At 45.5% G+C, this 17178-nt stretch overlaps 2 protein-coding genes across 5 annotated transcripts in view; one reads left to right on the top strand and one right to left on the bottom strand.

Moving 5' to 3' along the window:
* Window positions 1-11705, bottom strand: part of ATP6V0A4 (ATPase H+ transporting V0 subunit a4) — a 95710-nt gene extending 84005 nt beyond the window's left edge. For 3 of the 4 annotated variants that reach the window (XM_035254641.3, XM_035254644.3, XM_078343689.1), the window contains exon 1: window positions 11599-11705. The gene's annotated coding sequence lies outside the window, so the exon portion shown is untranslated. Of the gene's footprint in view, window positions 1-11557 lie in introns of all 4 variants that reach the window. The other variant, XM_035254642.3, reaches the window with a different exon arrangement.
* TMEM213 (transmembrane protein 213) lies at window positions 11518-16928 on the top strand. Its single transcript, XM_054236965.2, has 3 exons — window positions 11518-11710; window positions 14836-14907; window positions 16650-16928. Exons 1-3 carry the CDS (start codon window positions 11629-11631, stop codon window positions 16817-16819), a joined length of 324 nt encoding a protein of 107 aa, XP_054092940.2. The 5' UTR covers window positions 11518-11628; the 3' UTR covers window positions 16820-16928.
* Window positions 16929-17178: the final 250 nt, after the last annotated feature.

The following is a 17178-nucleotide window of genomic DNA, read 5'->3' as shown; positions in this document are numbered from 1 at the left end:
GAGATTACCTCCCCAGTTATTTGCATTTTCTATAATTATATTTACACTCAATTACACAAGTATGTTTCATACCGTGATTTCCACCTCCACTTTTTAAAAAAGAAGAAAAGAATTTAAATGTAGTAGTTTGTTTCTCTTCTTTCTTCACTTAATATCCTGCATTGACTACAGAGTCATAGAAATCTACCATTGGAAGAAACTTAGGGATCATCTCATTCAGCCTCCTCACTTTAGAGATGAGAAAACAGAACTCCAGGGAGCAGATGCAATTTGCTCAAGGTCCCGCAGCTAATTGGTGGCAGAGCCAGAAGCAGAATCCAGGACTCTGCATTTCAGGGTCTTTTCATGCTATCACTATAGCTTTTCAGTTGTTTCTCACAGTACTTAACACGCCCGTGTGTTAGGAACTATACATAGCAATCCCCTTCTGGGCAGCATGTATCCCATCTGCAGAGTCCTGTGGGCCCCAGAGAAAAGTCATCTCACAAAGGATGGAAGGCATAATTCCCCCAGATTTTCCCCCTTGTGTTCCCCTCCTAGAATGTCGCATCAACGCCAAGTTTACATGACTTCTCCAAGGTCACGCTAGGCATGGTGGTGCATACCTGTAGCCCCAGCTACTCAGGAGGCTGAGGTGAGAGGATCACTTAAGCCCAGGAGTTTGAGGCCATAATAAACAGTGATTGCACCTGCGAATAGCCACTGTACTCCAACCTGGGCAACAGAGAAAGACCCTGTCTCTAAATAAATAAATAAACAAAATGAAACATATGGACAAAGCATTTTCAAAGAAAAGAAAAAAGAGGTCAGGCACGGTGACTCACACCTGTAACCCCAGCATTTCCAGAGGCCAAGACAGGAGGATTGCTTGAGCCCAGGAGTTTGAGACTAGCCTGGGCAACAGAGCAAGACACTGTCTCTACTAAAAATAAAAAAATTAGCTGGGTGTGGTGGTGCATGTCTGTAGTCCCAGCTACTCAAGAGGCTGAGGCAGGAGGATGGTTTGAGCCCCAGGAGGTGGAGGCTTCAGTGAGCTGTGATTGCACCACTACACTCCAGCCTGGCAGATACAGTGAGACTCTGTCTAAAAAAAAAGGAAAAAGAAAAAAATAGAAGGAAAGACAATGAAGGAAAGTTTTAGAAGAGGCCAAGAAACACAGTGGGAGAGAGGTCTTTGGATGTTGGGAAGACGAGGCCAAACTTGACTATCTGGTTCCTTTCAGTTTTATGTGAACAAAACTGGAAAAGAAAAATTGGCAGAATGTTTGTCACAAACCTGCAGCTTATTTCCAAAAAACCTTAGCTTAAAGTTACTCTTTAAGAACACACATCTCTGTTTATTAAACAAAAGATGAATCTAACCACAGGCTCAGCTTGTTGTGCCAACAACAGAAATATTTTGCACAAATGATAAGACTAATTGTAGGGAACCAGAAATTGCCAATCATAGAGTTGAGAGCAGAAAAGACCTCCCTTCCAATTGTGTATTAACTTCACCTTAAAATGTCCTTACCTGATTGATGCCAGTAACTCACAAACTTTTCTACCCGAGCTATCCCACAGAAGAACGGGCTGTCTTAAAAATTAGTGAGAAACTGGTCACCTGAGGCATTTAAGCAGAAGTTGAACAAACAACCTTAAGAAGCAGGACAGGTCAAAGGCAGCTGTACAAAACTCTGTAACATCCTACCTTCTTTACAGGAAGGTGATATGGTTTGGCTGTATCCCCACCCAATCTCATCTTGAATCGTAGCTTTCATAATTCCCACTTGTCATGGGAGGGACCCAGTGAGAGGTAATTGAATCATGGTGGTGGGTCTTTCCCGTGCTGTTCTCCTGGTAGGATATGAGTCTCAGAGACCTGATGGTTTTATAAATGGGAGTTCCGCAGCACAAGCTGTCTTGCCTGCCTCCATGTAAGATGTGCTTTTGCTTCTCCTTTGCCTTCTGCCATGATCTTTCCATGTGGAACTGTGAGTTCATTAAACTTGTTTCCTTTACAAATTACCCAGTCTCGAGTATGTCTTTATTAGCAGCCTGAGAACAGATTAATACAGAGGGCATCCTTCCGAGGTTAAAGATTGGCCCAGATGGTCTCTAAGGTCATTTTCCAAAATTGAGATTGTAACTGCAACTCTGGGTTATATCCTATGTCTTCTTTCTAGTCTTCTTTGTGTCCTGACCATTCCTGGATATGTCTGTACATTCCATTGTGGCCGTGAGCAGTCCAAGAGCAGAGGCTGTGATAGGCAGTAATCTGTACCGTGTGAAACTTAAAACGTAACATTTTCTTTTTTTGGTCTTTTTTTTGAGACAGTCTCACTCCATTGCCCAGGCTGGAGTGCAGTGACACAATCTCGGCTCACTGCAACCTCTGCCTCCTGGGTTCAAGTGATTCTTCTGCCTCAGCCTCCTGAGTAACTGGGATTCCAGGCACACACCACCACACACAGCTAATCTTTGTATTTTTAGTAGAGATGGGGTTTCACCATATTGGGCAGGCTGGTCTTGAATTCCTGACCTCAAGTGATACACCCACCTTGGCCTCCCAAAGTGCTAGGATTATAAGGGTGAGCCACTGTGCCTGGCTAGCTTCTTTTTTTTTTTAATGGAAAAGAAGATTCCCTGATATTGAAAATTTTTCCCAGGTAATGAGACAGATACATAAAATGTGGTCTATCTGTTTCATTGTCACTATATTGCTTTCCTGTGAAATACTTGTTAAAAATGTATTAACCTAGGCCAAGCACAGTGGCTCACGCCTGTAATCGCAGCACTTTGGGAGGCTGAGGCAGGTGGATCACCTGAAGTCAGGAGTACGAGATCAGCCTGGCCAACATGGTGAAAACCTGTCTCTACAAAAATACAAAAATTAGCCGGGTATGATGGCGGGTGATTGTAAACCCACCTACTCAGGAGGTTGAGGCATCAGAATCACTTGAACCTGGGAGGCAGATGTTGCAGTGAGCCAAGTTCACATCATTGCACTCCGGCCTGGGTGACAGAGCAAGACTCTGTCTCAAAAAAAAAAAAAAAAAGAGAAGAATTAACTTGATTTCATTTCTTGATCATAAGAACAATATACATTATTCATTATTTAAAAATGAAAACACAAAAAAGTATTAAAAAGAAAATTGAAACCACCCAAAATTGTACATCCTAGATATGGCCACTACTGACATTTTGAGAGGATTCATTCCAAACATTTTTCATTGTATACGTGCATATTCTACAAAACTGGAATTATTTTGATACGTAGATTTATATCCTGATTTTTCTGTTTTGTATAATATGGCAAATGTTCTCCCAAATAATTAAATGTTACCCAAGAATTTTTTGTTGTTGTTGTTGCTGTTGTTTTTCTGAGATGGAGTCTCGCTCTGTAACCCAGGCTGGAAAGCAGAGGTATGATCTTGGCTCACTGCAACCTCTGCCTCTTGGGTTCAAGTGATTCTCCTGCCTCAGCCTCTTGAGTAGCTGGAATTACAGGCACACACCACCAGTCCTGGTTAGCTTTTGTATTTTTAGTAGAGATGGGGTTTTGCCATCTTGGCTAGGCTAGTCTCGAACTCCTGACCTCAGGTGATCAGCCCATCCTGGCCTTCCAAAGTGCTGGGATTACAGGCGTGACACCATATCCGGCCCCAAAAACTGTTTTAATAGCTACTCTTTATTTTATATAAGATGCTTCCAAGCTTTCACTTTTACAAACAATGTAATATTGAGATGGAGAACCTTGGATATGCATTTTGTGCTTATTTCTGGCTATCTCCTCGGGGATAAAATTTCTAAAGGGCTACATGATAGAAGGAAAGGTACCCAAAATAAACTGACACAAATCATCTCAATTCCTGACACTGGAATGACATGATAGTAGATTTCTGTTGCTCCCAAGCACTTGATTAAAGCAACAAAATAAAAAATCACGTCTACAGGAAGAGAGCATTTTCCTAGGTCTCAAGTTATTTCTATAAACAATTGTGTGTAATTGCCATTTTGCACACAATAAAAAAAAACCAGGTATGCAAAGAAACATGACCACATGATTGAAAACAAAATAAATAATAGACAATGGAAATGAACTCATGGGAGAAAACTGGAAAGACGGAGGCTATCAGACACAGATTTTAAAGGAATTCTATCCCCTCTACTGATGAAGATGAAAAACAGGACTGAATAGCCTGGCAGAGAAAAAATATAAAAAAGAACACAATGGAAATTCTGGAACTAAAACTAAGATAATCAAAAGTAAGAACCCAGTGGGTAGTTATAAAAGGGGATTAGACGCAGATGACAAGAGATTTAATAAAAGATAGGGCAGAAGACAATATCCAGAGTAAAGCACAGGAAAACAAAAAGATAAAGAATAAAGAAGGGGCTGGGTACAGTGGCTCATGCCTGTAATCTCAGCACTTTGGGAGGCTGAGAGGGGCAGATCACCTGAAGTCAGGAGTTCAAGACCAGCCTGGCCAACATAGTGGAACCCCATCTCTACTAAAAATACAAAAAATTAGCTGGGTGTGGTGGCAAGCATCTGTAATCCCAGCTACTCGGGAGGCTGCAGGAGAAGAATCACTTGAACCCAGGAGGTTGGGGTTGCAGTGAGCCAAGATTGCACCACTGCATGCCAGCCTGGGCAAGAAGAGTGAAACTCTGTTTCAAAAAAGAAAAAAGAATAAAAAAGAAGGTAAGAGAATTAGAGAATATAGTAGAAAGAGCAAACCTATGTGTAATCAGTTCACAAAAAGAGAGAAGAGAATGGGTTCACAAGTAGTATTTGACAGCTGAGAAGTTTTCAAAACTTATGAATAACATCAAGCTCCATATCCAATTGCCTACAAAGCCAAACAGGACCAAAAAAAGGAATCTATACCTGGGCACATCAGAGGAAACTGCCAAAAACCAAAGGCAAAGTACCCCGAGGCAGGTGGATCACGAGGTCAAGAGATCGAGACCATCTTGGTCAACATGGTGAAACCCCGTCTCTACTAAAAATACAAAAAAAAAAAAAAAATTAGCTGGGCATGATGGCGCGTGCCTGTAATCCCAGCTACTCAGGAGGCTGAGGTAGGAGAATTGCCTGAACCCAGGAGGCGGAGGAACGGTGAGCCAAGATCGTGCCATTGCACTCCAGCCTGGGTAACAAAAGTGAAACTCCGTCTCAAAAAAAAAAAAAACAACCGAAGAGATAAAAGAGACAGGTTATCTGCAAGGGAACCCCCGTGAGGTAGACAGAAACAATGGTAGTCAAAAGAAATAAAAGGTTACCTTTAAAGCACTGAAAGAAAATATCTGCCAACTTTAAATTTTGTACCCAGTGAAGGTATTTTCCAAGAATGAATGAAGAATAAAAACACATCCGGACAAACAAAAACAGCGCGTTAATCGTTCCAATGAGGGAATCCTAAATGGTATTCTTCAAAGAGAAGGAAAATGATTGCAGATGGAAGATCAGACATGCAGAAATATATCAAGAACAATAAACTGATAAATATGTAAATAAATTTAATACATTTCACACATATATTCACTTGGAAAATAATAATAAAGACTTATTGGGTTAAAACATATGCAAATAACATATATGACTATGATGGTATGAGAATCAGGAATAGATAAACAGAGTTAATGTTCTGAGGACTTCATATTATCTGTGAAGATGGTAAGAGAGTCACTTAATATTAGACTCTGATATGTTAAGAATGCACTTGTGAGAACGTATATTCAGGGTAACTTGGATCTATGCTCCTGGGTTCCAGAATAAAATAATCTTTACAAACAACAGAAAAGGAATGCACATTGTAATCTCTACAAAATGGAATAACAAAAAAGCTCCAACCAAAAGTAGTGAAAAAAAAGAAACGTAAGCTGGACGGGAAGAGTACAGCGCATTTGGTAAGATGACAGATAGATTTGTTTGTTTGTTTTTAAGTTTTAGAGACAGGGTCTCATTCTGTCACCCCATCATGGCTGCCTGCCAACTTGGGCTCAAGCAATACTCCTAGCTAAGCCTCCTGAGTAGCCGGGACCACAGGCTTGCATCACTGCACTCAGCTAGTTTTTTTGTTGTTGTTGTTTCTGTTTTTTGTAGCAACGGCATCTCGCTATGTTCCCCAGGCTGATCTCACACTCCTGGGCTCAAGAAATCCTCCCACCTTGACCTCCCAAAGAGTTGGGATGACAGGTATAAGTCACCCGCCCAGTCAGTAGAAGGACAGATTTAAACCTAATCACGTCAGTAAATATATCAAATGTAAATAGATTAAGTGGCCAAATTGAAGACAAAAATTGTCAGACTGGATTTTTTAAAAAATTTCAACACTGTATTTTCTTAGAAGGTACGTATCTGAAACATAGCATGGGGTTTTAGAAAAGTTGAAGTTAATATGATGGCAAAATGATTTAGCTTGCCTCTGGTAGCTCTGGCAATATCAGACAAAGTAAAGTTCATGGCAAAAAGCATTACTAGAGATAAAGAACGTTCTGGGCAGGTGGATCATACCTATAATCCCAGCACTTTGGGAGAGCGAGACAGGGTGAATCACCTGAGGTTAGGAGTTCAAGATCACCCTGACCAACATGGTGAAACCTCTGTCTCTACTAAAAATACAAAAATTAGCCGGGTGTGGTGGCTCGTGACTGTAATCCCAGCTATTTGGGAGGCTGAGATGGGAGAATCACTTGAACCTGGGAGGCAGAGGTTGCAGTGAGCCGAGATCGCGCCACTGCACTCCAGCTGGTGACAGAGTGAGACTCCATCTCAAAATAAAGAGATGAGGGATATTACAAAATGATTTTTTAAATAAGGTTCAATTTGCCGGAAGGTGTCAAAATTCTGTATTTGTTTGTACCTCAATTACAACCTCAAATATTTAATGCAAAAGCTGACAAAACTACAGGGAAGAAAGAAACCCACAATCACCTCAGTATTCAACAGAATAATCAGACCACATTTTTAAAAGACAGGAAAAAGTGTAGACGTTCTGAACCACACCATTAGTACCCTTGATCTAATGGAGTTGCCTAGAACACTGAGCCCACAACTGCATGGCACATTCAAGAACCACAAAAATTGGTCCAATGGTGTCTTTTAAAGAATATCAAAAAATAGAAAGCATCCAAGTATATTCACAGATCACAATTAAGCTAACAATTAAGCTAAAAATCAATAACAAAAAAAAAAAGATATGAGAAAACCTCCATATGTTTGGAAATTAAGAAATATACTTCAGAGAAGATGGAAGGGATAGGATACAGGACCCGGGTGGAAGGTTGCTTTTGCCAAGAGGAAGAACCCCCTTTCGTTAACCTCGGATTGTCTGGGCCATAGTTGTACCTCCTCCCAGTGCAATTTTGAACAAGCTGAATTAATCATCCTGGGAAGTGTCCAGAAATGATTCCAACTGGTGGACTCCAGGCCTTCCTTGCTGACTCTGTTGCTTTCATCAACTCTATGGCAGGATCTTAACAGCTGTAGTTCTCACGTTTTCCTAAAAGGAAACTTCTTCTTGCCAAGTTACAGACCCATCGCGGAGGGGCAAGGAGTGAGGTTAACTCCTCCACAAACTAAGTGCAACTCAGGTCCATGTCTAGATGTTTCGGTGCCACAAGCACCCAGAGCCTGATATTATTTTGTAGAAATGAATCCTGACAGAGCCAGGAGCAAGAAGAGCCATCAACTCCATCTCTACGAGGCAGCTGCAGCTTGGCAGGCACAGGCTCGGTTAGGGCCACAATTCTCTGAATGGATTTTGGGTTAATTGGAGATGAAAGACCCAAGTTCAAGGCCAGAGGTCTTTTTCCGAGATGGACAGGGGGCAAAGGGGCTTATCAGAATCATAAGAGAAGCTTCTTTACAGTATAACATTCTTCCCAAAGGCAGGGGCCATTCCAGCCCACAGACTGCAGGTTTTCCATCTTTTAACACTGGAAACTCTCTGCCCACTTCTTTTCTCTTTCACATGAAATTTGGGATAACAGGTGAAACTGGAACCAGTGAGAACCCTGGAATCCCGCTCTCTTGGCCACCCCCTCTCCAACCACCGCCGTAGCCTGGCCACAGACATTTCAGCCTGAACTTTTCGGAGAGTATGTGTAATCAAATACCCATCTCAACCATTAAAAACAAAAAAAGTCTTGAGAAAGTCTAGCTTTGAGGAAGGCAACTTCCTGGTACGTCCTCCAAAGTAAACCTGATGCAAAATGTATGAGTGAGGAAACGCTAAAAACAGCGAATACTGGTGACACTCAGAAAGTAAAAAGTGGCCACACACACACAGCCCTTTCTTTGGGGTCAACAGTTATCAGCGGCCAGTCCAGCCCCCCATATTTTGTTTTGTTTTGTTTTATTTTTGAGATGAAGTCTCGCTCTATTTCCCAGGCTAGAGTGCAGTGTCGCAATCATGGTTCACTGCAACCTCCACCTCCCAGGCTCAAGTGATTCTTCTGCCTCAGCCTCCCAAGTAGCTGGGATGACAGGCACGAGCCACCACACCTGGCTAGTATTTTTGTGTTTCTTTTTAGTAGAAACAGGTTTGCACCATGTTGACCAGGCTGATCTCAAACTCCCGACCTCGAGTGATCCGCCCGCCTCAGCTTCCCAAAGTTCTGGGATAAGCATGAGCCACCGACAGCCCCAGCCTATCCTACTTTGGAATAACAAAGTTCTTCCATCTGTAGATAGGAGACTGTTTGTCCTAGAAACAGATCATCTAAAACAGTCACATAACATCACATAGCAATGATAAAATAGGGAGGGAGGGACAACACATTATCCCCCTCCTCCACATTCACTGCTTCCCAGAAAAGCTTCCCTGATAGGACTTGATAGGACCATCTCAGCTTAGGTTGCAGATGCTGTTCAATCCACCATACGGCAACCCCAGACAGGCCATCTTACCTATCTCTATGCCCCAGGTTCCGGTCCCATAGGCGGGACCGTGTCAAACACATCAAAACGCACCCAACAACCCACATGACATCGTTTCTGCAAAAACATTTCAAATGAACTATATAACTTTGCTTTTGAAACAATTATTCATTTTGCCCAGTTTTTTGTTGTTCAAATTTTTATTTGTTTGGGGACAGGGTCTCCCTCTGTCACCCAGGCTGGAGTGCAGTGGTGCCATCTCAGCACACTGCAGCCTCGACCTCCTGGGCTCAAGTGATCCTCCCACCTCGGCCTCCCAAAATACTGGGATGACAGCCGTATGCCAATAAGCCTGGTCTGTTGTTCAAATTTTGGATCCCAGAACATTTTCTCAGGTCTCAAATATTTTGAGATCCTTGAAAATCTTGGAGATTCCATGTACTGCTGTTATCCCCAGTACCCACTGGATAAATCAGCCCTGCCCTGTGAATCTCCCCACAGGGTTTACTTGTGAAGAAAACATCAAGGACAGAGTTTGTTCTATTAAGCAGTGTCCTCTCTGTAGGGACCTTGAGTTCCTTGAGCACAAGGGCTGTGTGGTCTTTCTCACCCCCAGGTCCCCCCACCAAGAACCTGGCATGCAGCCGCTACTTGGAAACTGTTTAATGTTCAACTAGTGGTCATGCCTAAACTGGACCTGTACGCTCTGCCTGAAACCTTCCTAAAACACTTTGGCCCCGTCCCCAAATCCGGGAACACAAGCCACCACTATTTTATATCTTTGAGCAAGTTAGAAAAAACATGCCTCCCCTGGGCTATTACACTCCAATAGAAAATCCTTCCTTGGGGCGTACTCTCGCCTTCCATGTCTTTCCACAGAGCTGGAGTCTACCCCTCACCCTTACCAGACCCAGACATGTGCAGAAACACATCCACACGTGGCAGGCTGAGCACACAGACAGTTCCTCGCCTTTATTTGTGCTATTTATTTGACTTGAAAAGCCCATCAACTCTAATCTGCACATACAAATTTCAACACCCAGTCCGAACGTCACTTTCTCTGGGAATCCTTCCCCTTCACCTCTCAGGCAGATTTCACAGCTTCTGCCTTTTTATTCCCATCGCGGTGAAAGGCACCCCTATTTGAATCTTGCCAGACTGCATCAGATTTCTTTCTTCCAGGTTTGGCCGCTGCTGAACTGTGCTCTCAAGGGGAAGAGCTGCATCTTGGTCATCTCAGTCTCCAATGCCCAGGATGAGACTTTTTTTTTTTTTAAGATGGAGTTTCACTCTTGTTGCCCAAGCTGGAGTGCAATGAATGACACGATCTTGGTTCACTGCAACCTCAGTCTCCCACGTTCAAGCGATTCTCCTGCCTCAGCCGCCTGAGTAGCTGGGATTACAGGTGTATACTATCACACCCAGCTAATCTTTTTTGTATTTTTAGTAGAAACAGGGTTTCACCATGTTGGCCAGGCTGGTCTTGAACGCCTGACACCATGATCTGCCCACCTCAGCCTCTCAAAGAGCTGGGATTAGAGGCGTGAGCCACCGCACCTGGCCAAGACCTTGTATGTACATGGCGGGTATTCAATAAATGTTTTAGACTGAATGCAGAGCTCTAGTCAAGTTACTACTCAGCTCAAAATCTCTACAGAACCTTCCCTTTTGATTCCTGACTTTGTTTCAAACTTCTCTACCAGGCACGCAGAAGCTCAGCCCATGGCTCTCGTCTGCTCGCCTCCCCACCTCACCCAAGCTTCTGGGTGCTGTGGTCACAGCGGACCTCTGACACCTCCTTACCTCCGGGCCTTTGCTCATCTTCCCCTCTTCCCCTGTCAAAATTCTAGCCATCCTTCAAGGCCCCAGTCAAATGCTTTTTTTTTTTTTTTTTTTTTGGTGGAGACAGATGTTGCCCAGGCTGGAGTGCAGTGGCATGATCTCGGCTTACTGCAAACTCTGTCTTCCAGGTTCCAGCGATTTGACTAGCTGGGACTACAGGCATGCACCACACCTGGCTAATTTTTGTATTTTTATTAGAGACGGGGTTTCACCATGTTGGCCAGGCTGGTCTCGAACTCCTGACTTCACGTGATCTACCCACCTCAGCCTCCCAAAGTGCTGGGATAACAGGCGTGAGCCACCATGCCCACCCTCAAATTCCACTTTCCTCTTGAAGCGTCCCATCAGCAGATGCGGCCTCCACTGTTGAAACCCACAGTGCTTTATCATTCCCAAGCCATTCCTCAAACCCTGCTCTGAGGTTGAATCATGCGTGTTTGTAATGAAAGCACTTGGAGAGCAGGCATCTCCCGACTTTAGCAGAGTGCAATCAATGCCCAGTGTGGCTGCTCAGTGAATAGTGGACCAAATGGAATCGGGCATCCAAGCTACACCTGCGGATGGGAGCGGCAGCCAGCTCATCCCCAGGAACCAGCATGGCACAGATATCTCTTGTCCTCTTCTTTTTTCTCAATAAGGACAAAATCTGTGCTCAGGGGAGAAGGGCATAGCTTGCCCCTCCCTTCCCTCCTCAGCCAACAGTTTGACTTCCCTTCTAGAGAGGTGAGAGAAGGTGTGACAGGCCGTTTCCTTTGCTCCACCCCATCGCGTTTTCCCCAAACACCCAGCACAAGTTCACCTCTGGCAGAGCTGCCTTCCAGCTCCTGCAGGTCGGACTTGGCTCACCTGCACCCGGGACTCCGCACACCTCCGCGGGACCGGCTCACCTGCACCCGGCGCTCGGCACCGCCTCCAGCATGCAGCGCCTCACCGCTGCCACCAGGGCCGCCCTGATCCTTGGCCTGGCCTTAGCCTCCTTCCCCTCGGCTTGCTCGGCAGGTAGCGTTGTGAGCTTTATTTGTGGCCAGCTGGGAAGGGGGAGGGAAGGAGGGAAGAGAGGTGGGAGGGAAGGAAGGGGAGGAGGAGGATTCCTTGGCCAGGCTTGGTCCCGTACAAAGGAAGGAGGAAACAGCACTTTCTCATCTGGAGGATTAGGCAGAGGGTGGGAGGTGGGCCTCGAGGAGCCGGGAGGCGGGGGTAGGTCTTAGGTTTGCCTAAGACTGAGATCAGATACTTAATTCCTCAGCTGGGGCAGGAGCAGCCACCTCCGTTGGCCTTGGCCACAAAGAAAGGGAAAAGTTTTTTGCTGTAGTGTCACCTATCAGGAAACCAAAATGACATCTCTTGGCTCGCTGTGTCCCAAAGGCTCCTTCTCAGCCTTCCCCAGGCTGCTGTGCTTTGCAGTCCTCCCTGTGCACATTTGTGTCTGACCTTCCCTTTCCGAAATCCTCCATCCCTCCCTGCTCCCGGTACTTTCTCTGTGACTCACAAAACCTGACGGCCACAGGGCTGCCATTCGCCGTTTCCCACCCTCCTGCCTCCCCGGGGTGCTGGAAATGCTGGGTTATTTACCCATTTTCCTACAGAGGCTGGAAGGCTGATCTGTCCCCGGCTCTGTCCTTCCCAGCCAGGCTCTGCAGCTCATGGTAGAGGGACCTTGGTTATCATCTCATGCTCCTGGCGTTGATCTTGTCCTCAGCTACTTCAGAACACTGCAACACTCTCTATGCCCTGCAAGACTCCCCTTCTCAAAACCAACCCTGCCCCGCAAAGTCCTGTATCTGCACCTGTCATCCTCAGACTCTCTTCTGTCACCACGGCCAGGGGTGTTGGCATGGACGTTCAAGACGTGCACACTTGAGCCACTGAGCCTGAACTCAACCCCAGTGTCCGTGACTCACTTGCTATGCGACCTCCAGCAGATTACCTCTCTGTGCCCAGTTTCCTCCTTTATCTCATGGGGACAATCACAGTGCTTGTTTACAGGGCTGTTGTCAAGAGGAATTGACATAATTGCATGTAAAGAACCTAGAAATAGCTCATAGAACACACATAGTGGATGTCAGCAACTGTGGTGAACACGTTGGTTTTATTTTCCAACTTCACCCCTCCCCAAATAAGAGCGCTGAGTTTCTTTCCACTTACCCTGACAGTGCCTCGCTTACGATAGGAGCTCAAAAACAAAAGCCAAGTTTAACTGCACTGAATTGGGCCTTCCCAGCAGCTTTTCCTGTACCAAGTGGGGCCAGTCCCTGCCTCACTTCTGGCTCTGTTTATAAGGGAGGAGGGTGATGTCTAAATTCTTAGGAATTTTCACCATTTCCTTTGAACCAGAGAAAATTGCTGATCTTGAACAATTTTGACCTATAACAACGGCAATTTCATGAGCTTGAACCTAATCCCGGCATTCGGCTAACTAGGTTTTTCCCACTCACTTTGGAAGAGGACACCTCCATTCTAGGTGTAGAGGTGAGATGAAAGTCAGGTCCGAGGGAGTCATTTGAGTCAGAAGGAAAATTAGAATGGCGAGGAATCAGCTTCTCCAAAACAAATAAAGAGCAGGCTCAAAGCCATTTCGCTGTAAATAATTCACAGTACCAGATTGCATCGAGGCCATTACTATACTTTAAGCAGGACATTGGAGTGGCTTGGGGGTTGGGTGGCATAAAATTAGTCTCAGCAGCAATTTCATGGCTTTAGCTAAACTGCAGGTTTCTTAACTCGTCCGGCTGTGTGACAACAAGCACCTTCGAAGGACATACTGACTCACAGTCAGGGGAGCCTTGAGAGTTTCCACACCCACCACCTTTTTTTTTTTTCTTTTTGTATTCCCAAAGAAGCAGACTGAAGAGCAATATAATTTCTAGGAAGGTTCGTCCCATCCATTTCTTGGTTCCCATCTACCTAGCTCAGCATTCGCACTGACTAATAATAGAACTTCTCCTGAGGGTGGAAATGTCTCATGTCTGAGTTGTGCTATCAGTATGGTAGCCACTAGTCACACGCACTGATGGAACCCTTGGCATGTGTCTAATGTAACCAAGAAGCTGAGTTTTTTTACTGAATTTAATTTTAATAACTTTGAACAACCACAAGTGGCTAGTGGCTGTTGTATTGAATAGTATGGATTTAGAGGTCATTCCTCTCCTAATTGTCAGTTATGGACGGGAACCTGGATGCCTTAGATCTCCAACCCAGTCCCATACCCCAAGCCAATAGGACTTTAAGAATTCAGGCTAAAGTCCTTTTTATCTTTCCACTCCTTGCTCATGAATCAATCTATGCGTTGCATATTCTGGCGATCTCTGGGCTTGCGTGTATGTTTATTTATTTATTTTTTTGACAGCCATCATTCTGGAGGGTGGAAGTCCAAGATCAAAGTGTTGGAGGGTTTGATTTCTTCTGACACCTCCCTCCTTGGGTTGCAGATAGATACCTTCTCAATGTGTCCTCACGTGGACTTTTCTCTGTGCATGTGCGATGCTGATGTCTCTTCCACTTTTTTTTTTTTTTGAGACAGAGTTTTGCTCATGTCGCCCAGGCTGGAGTGCAATGATGCAATCTCAGCTCACTGCAACCTCTGCCTCCCGGGTTCAAGTGATTCTCCTGCCTCAGCCTCTCAAGTAGCTGGAATACAGGATGCACCACCACGCCTGGCTACTTTTTGTATTTTTAGTAGAGACGGGGTTTCACCACATTGGCCAGGCTGTTCTTGAACTCCTGACCTCAGGTGACCTGCTCACCTCAGCCTCCCAAAATACTGGGATTACAGGCATGAGCCACCATACCTGGCCTCTTCCACTTCTTATAAGGACACCTGCCATATTGGATTAGGGCCCACCCATAGGACCTCACTTAAGCTTAACTACCTCTCCGAAGGTCCCATCTCCAAATACAATCACATTGTGGGTTAGAACTTCAACATATGAATCTGGAGAGAAGGGAACATCATTCAGCCTGTAACAGGGAGTTAGCTTTGTTGTGTAAAGCCTCAATATGCCCACGCTGGAGCTTTTATAATACTTTCATAATGCTCACTACTGATTTCCAAAAAAGATTTCAAAATCTATGCCTAGGAATGGCTTTTGCTAGTGCCTGAGACTATCTCCTGTCTTTTCTTCCAGAAGCGAGTGGCAGCAACAGCTCAGCTTCGACCGCCCACCGCCCAGACCCGGGGGCTCTGGAACAGTGCCTCAGTAAGCTTCTCCTACTGACCACTCTAACCCTAGAACTGGCCCTCGGCCTGGGAGGGAAACAAAGACCTCCCCACTTTCCGTTGATTGATGCCAAGTGGCCAAGGGCCTTCCTGGCCTTCCTGTGCACCAGTGTGGTTTGTCCCAGAACTATTTGCACAACAGGTCTAAAATGCTTTCTTGGCTCTGATCCCCATCTGGGTGCATGATCTTTGGCACAGATGGCTTTAATGACCCATCCCAGGTCAGCAGCTAAAAACGACCTAGGTTCAAATGCTTGAAGAAATTTGGAGGTGGAAAGGCCATAAAAAAATCATCGAGTCCAACTTCTACCCAATGCAAGGGCTTGGTTTTGGTACCCTTGGCGTACATATTTCTTCTTCTTTTGTGCATGTTCTTCCTCTTCATGTACTTCTAGCCACAGGGAGTGCAGTAATTCATAGACCAACCACTATTATGCATGTCTAGCTAATAGAAAGTTTTGCTGCTGGGCACGGCAGTTCACGCCTGTAATCCCAGCACTTTGGGAAGCCAAAGCAGGTAGATCATCTAGGGTCAAGAGTTTGAGACCAGCCTGCCCAATATGGTGAAACCCCATCTCTACTAAAAATACCAAAAAATTATCTGGGTGTGGTGGCGTGTGCCTGTCTCCTGGTAGCACCAGCTACTAGGGAGGCTGAGACAGGAGAATTGCCTGAACCTGGGAGGTGGAGGTTGTGGTGAGCCGAGTTCACACCACTGCACTCCAGCCTGGGCGACAGAGTGAGACTCCATCTCAAAAAAAAAGAGGCCAGGCGCAGTGGCTCACGCCTATAATTCCAGCACTTTGGGAGGCTGAGAAGGGTGGATCATGAGGTTGAGGTCGAGATTGAGACCATCCTGGCCAACATGGTGAAACCCCGTCTCTACTAAAAATACAAAAATCAGCTGGGCATGGTGGCACACACCTGTATACAGTCCCAGCTACTCGGGAGGCTGAGGCAGGAGAATTGCTTGAACCCAAAGTGAAACTCCGTCTCAAAAAAAAAAAAAGTTTTGCTTTTTTTTTGTCCGGTTCCCTTTATCCTGCTTTCATTGGATGAAGGAATGCATTAACTTCTGGGCACTTAAAAGGATAGGCTGGGCATGGTGGCTGACGCCTGTAATCCCAGCACTTTGGGAGGCCGAGGTGGGTGGATCACTTGAGGTCAGGAGTTTAAGACCAGCCTGGCCAACACGGTGAAACCCCGTCTCTACTAAAAATACAAAAAATTAGCCAGGCGTCGGGGGCTGCTGCCTGTAATCTCAGCTACTCGGGAGGCAGGAGAATCGCTTGAACCAAGGAGGCGGAGGTTGCAGTGAACTGAGATCATGCCATTGTACTCCAGCCTGGGTGACAGAGTGAGACTCTGTCTCAAAAAGAAAAAGACAAAAAAGGAAGGGTGATAGGGAATAACACATAAAGGTTAAGACTATGGCTTTGGAGTCTTGCAGACTTGGGTTTGAGTTCTCCTTCTGCCATCTTGTGACTTCAGCCAAGTTACAGCCTTAGTTTCTTCATATGAAACAAGAATAAAAATCGCACCTGTCACTTTGTGAGGAAGGTATGAGCTAACGCGTAAAAGCACTCAGCACAGTGCACGGCAGGTAGGAGGCCCTCAGCAGTGTCTGCTACCGTGTCAACTGCTCTGTGAATATTCCCAATAGAGAAGCCTGGGCGGGGCTGGCGGTGCCTGCAGTCATCCTTACTCTCCCTTCCCCACCAGACGTGGACTTCTGCCCACAGGCAGCCCGGTGCTGCCACGCAGGGGTGGACGAGTACGGCTGGATCGCGGCGGCGGTTGGCTGGAGCCTCTGGTTCCTCACTCTCATCCTGCTCTGTGTGGACAAACTGATGAAGCTGACTCCAGATGAGCCCAAGGACTTGGAAGCGTGAAACGCAGGCTCGGTGCACAAAACGGTGATCGCCACCAATCTTGGGCTAATGGGGGAGGGGAGTAGGGCTAACATCGTTTCTACTATTTAAAAGTCATTTTCACCTTTAAGCTTCAGTTACTTTTACAAGGGAAAGAAGAAAGAGTAGGAGAACCACGTAAGGCAAGCCGATGCTGCCCTCGCACCTCGCTCCCAAGGGCCTCTGGGGCTTCTGTGCCCAGATGGCTCCTTCTTAATATCGTCCCTCTGGAAATTACTGTGTTTTAGCCTTTCTTCTAGGCACCAAGGGAGGTGCACAAGAAACATAAGACTTAGTCTCATCGTCAACATGTTCAGAAACACACACATAACCTTCTCACC

The sequence above is a fragment of the Callithrix jacchus genome, chromosome 11, assembly GCF_049354715.1.
Source record: "Callithrix jacchus isolate 240 chromosome 11, calJac240_pri, whole genome shotgun sequence".
Lineage (NCBI taxonomy): Eukaryota > Metazoa > Chordata > Mammalia > Primates > Cebidae > Callithrix > Callithrix jacchus.
Note: the sequence above shows the minus strand (reverse complement) of the source record. Positions and strands in the feature narration are given on the sequence as shown.

What these genes read in the sequence shown, in the direction of transcription:
- TMEM213 (XM_054236965.2), top strand. Translation starts at nt 11,629, where the DNA reads ATGCAGCGCCTCACCGCTGCCACCAGGGCCGCCCTGATCCTTGGCCTG. An exon ending in CCCCTCGGCTTGCTCGGCAG is followed by an intron (nt 11,711 to 14,835) that starts GTAGCGTTGTGA and finishes CTTTTCTTCCAG; the next exon opens with AAGCGAGTGGCAGCAACAGC. An exon ending in GGCTCTGGAACAGTGCCTCA is followed by an intron (nt 14,908 to 16,649) that starts GTAAGCTTCTCC and finishes CTTCCCCACCAG; the next exon opens with ACGTGGACTTCTGCCCACAG.